The 2,500-nt window shown below is 56.6% G+C and overlaps 2 protein-coding genes across 4 annotated transcripts in view; both read left to right on the plus strand.

The window, feature by feature from the left end:
* Window positions 1-2,500, plus strand: part of LOC114548719 (microfibril-associated glycoprotein 4-like) — a 94,338-nt gene that overhangs the window by 35,604 nt on the left and 56,234 nt on the right. The window lies entirely within an intron of this gene.
* Window positions 1-2,500, plus strand: part of LOC114548717 (TBC1 domain family member 12) — a 25,956-nt gene that overhangs the window by 10,923 nt on the left and 12,533 nt on the right. For all 3 annotated transcript variants that reach the window (XM_028568750.1, XM_028568751.1, XM_028568752.1), the window contains exon 6: window positions 1,604-1,721. In XM_028568750.1, coding sequence (XP_028424551.1) covers window positions 1,604-1,721 — 118 coding nt within the window. The remainder of the gene's footprint in view (window positions 1-1,603; window positions 1,722-2,500) is intronic.

A 2,500-nucleotide genomic window follows, 5' to 3' on the forward strand; every position in this document is an offset into this window, starting at 1 on the left:
ACCTGAACACACCTCCCTGTAATACCAGAATGCACCTGAACACACCTCCCTGTAATACCAGAATGCACCTGAACACACCTCTCTGTAAGACCAGAATGCACCTGAACACACCTCCCTGTAAGACCAGAATGCACCTGAACACACCTCCCTGTAAGACCAGCAGAATGCACCTGAACACACTTCCCTGTAAGACCAGCAGAATGCACCTGAACACACCTCCCTGTAAGACCAGAATGCACCTGAACACACCTCCCTGTAAGACCAGCAGAATGCACCTGAACACACCTCCCTGTAAGACCACCAGAATGCACCTGAACACACCTCCCTGTAAGACCACCAGAATGCACCTGAACACACCTCCCTGTAAGACCAGCAGAATGCACCTGAACACACCTCCCCTGTAAGACCAGAATGCACCTGAACAAACCTCCCTGTAAGACCAGCAGAATGCACCTGAACACACCTCCCTGTAAGACCAGAATGCACCTGAACACACCTCCCTGTAAGACCAGCAGAATGCACCTGAACACACCTCCCTGTAAGACCAGCAGAATGCACCTGAACACACCTTAACGTTTTTGTCGCATTTTTTTCCTGACAGTCTTGTCGTTTTTATGTAAGGAAACTTATTTAATTCTTTGACCTCCTAGTATATCTCACGGTATCTATGGTTTTAAAGCTTTTTCTCAAAATTTTTGTCGATTTCTTAACCAACATTTTGGACCCTTCCTGTCTGCCTCCCGTGTGGGCGGGGCTTAACTCTGTTTCCTGTCTGCCTCCCGTGTGGGCGGGGCTTAACTCTGTTTCCTGTCTGCCTCCCGTGTGGGCGGGGCTTAACACTGTTTCCTGTCTGCCTCCCGTGTGGGCGGAGCTTAACTCTGTTTCCTGTCTGCCTCCCGTGTGGGCGGGACTTAACTCTGTTTCCTGTCTGCCTCCCGTGTGGGCGGGACTTAACTCTGTTTCCTGTCTGCCCTACCGTGTGGGCGGGACTTAACTCTGTTTCCTGTCTGCCTCCCGTGTGGGCGGAGCTTCACTCTGTTTCCTGTCTGCCTCCCGTGTGGGGCGGGACTTAACTCTGTTTCCTGTCTGCCTACCGTGTGGGCGGGACTTAACTCTGTTTCCTGTCTGCCTCCCGTGTGGGCGGGACTTAACTCTGTTTCCTGTCTGCCTCCCGTGTGGGCGGGACTTAACGCTGTTTCCTGTCTGCCTCCCGTGTGGGTGGGGCTTAACTCTGTTTCCTGTCTGCCTCCCGTGTGGGGGGGCTTAACACTGTTTCCTGTCTGCCTCCCGTGTGGGCGGGACTTATCGCTGTTTCCTGTCTGCCTCCCGTGTGGGCGGGGCTTAACTCTGTTTCCTGTCTGCCTCCCGTGTGGGCGGGGCTTAACACTGTTTCCTGTCTGCCTCCCGTGTGGGCGGGGCTTAACACTGTTTCCTGTCTGCCTCCCGTGTGGGCGGGACTTAACGCTGTTTCCTGTCTGCCTCCCGTGTGGGCGGGACTTAACGCTGTTTCCTGTCTGCCTCCCGTGTGGGCGGGACTTAACGCTGTTTCCTGTCTGCCTCCCGTGTGGGCGGGACTTAACGCTGTTTCCTGTCTGTCCATCAGAGCTCGTGGCGGCCGAGCGGAGGCAGCAGCTGATGACTCAGCGCTTCAGACAGGAAGTGGAGATCTCCCACGCCACGCTGGTCTGGAACCAGCACATCCTGCCGCACTGGGAGGCCACGTACGTTCCCCCTGCTCTCTCATTCCCCCTGCTCTCTCATTCCCCCTGCTCTCTCATTCCCCTGCTCTGGTGTCTCCCCTCTCATTCCCCCTGCTCTGGTGTCTCCCCTCTCATTCCCCTGCTCTGGTGTCTCCCCTCTCATTCCCCCTGCTCTGGTGTCTCCACCTCTCATTCCTCCTGCTCTCATTCCCCCTGCTCTGGTGTCTCCCCCTCTCATTCCCCTGCTCTGGTGTTTCCCCTCTCATTCCCCCTGCTCTGGTGTCTCCACCTCTCATTCCTCCTGCTCTCATTCCCCCTGCTCTGGTGTCTCCCCCTCTCATTCCCCCTGCTCTGGTGTCTCCCCCTCTCATTCCCCCTGCTCTGGTGTCTCCACCTATCATTCCTCCTGCTCTCATTCCCCCTGCTCTGGTGTCTCCCCCTCTCATTCCCCCTGCTCTGGTGTCTCCCCTCTCATTCCCCCTGCTCTGGTGTCTCCCCCTCTCATTCCCCCTGCTCTGGTGTCTCCCCTCTCATTCCCCTGCTCTAGTGTTCCCCCTCTCATTCCCCCTGCTCTGGTGTCTCCACCTCTCATTCCTCCTGCTCTCATTCCCCCTGCTCTGGTGTCTCCCCTCTCTCATTCCCCCTGCTCTGGTGTCTCCCCTCTCATTCCCCCCTGCTCTGGTGTCTCCACCTATCATTCCTCCTGCTCTCATTCCCCCTGCTCTGGTGTCTCCACCTCTCATTCCTCCTGCTCTCATTCCCCCTGCTCTGGTGTCTCCCCTCTCATTCCCCCTGCTCTG

The sequence above is a fragment of the Perca flavescens genome, chromosome 21 (genome assembly GCF_004354835.1).
Source record: "Perca flavescens isolate YP-PL-M2 chromosome 21, PFLA_1.0, whole genome shotgun sequence".
Classification (NCBI taxonomy): Eukaryota; Metazoa; Chordata; class Actinopteri; order Perciformes; family Percidae; genus Perca; species Perca flavescens.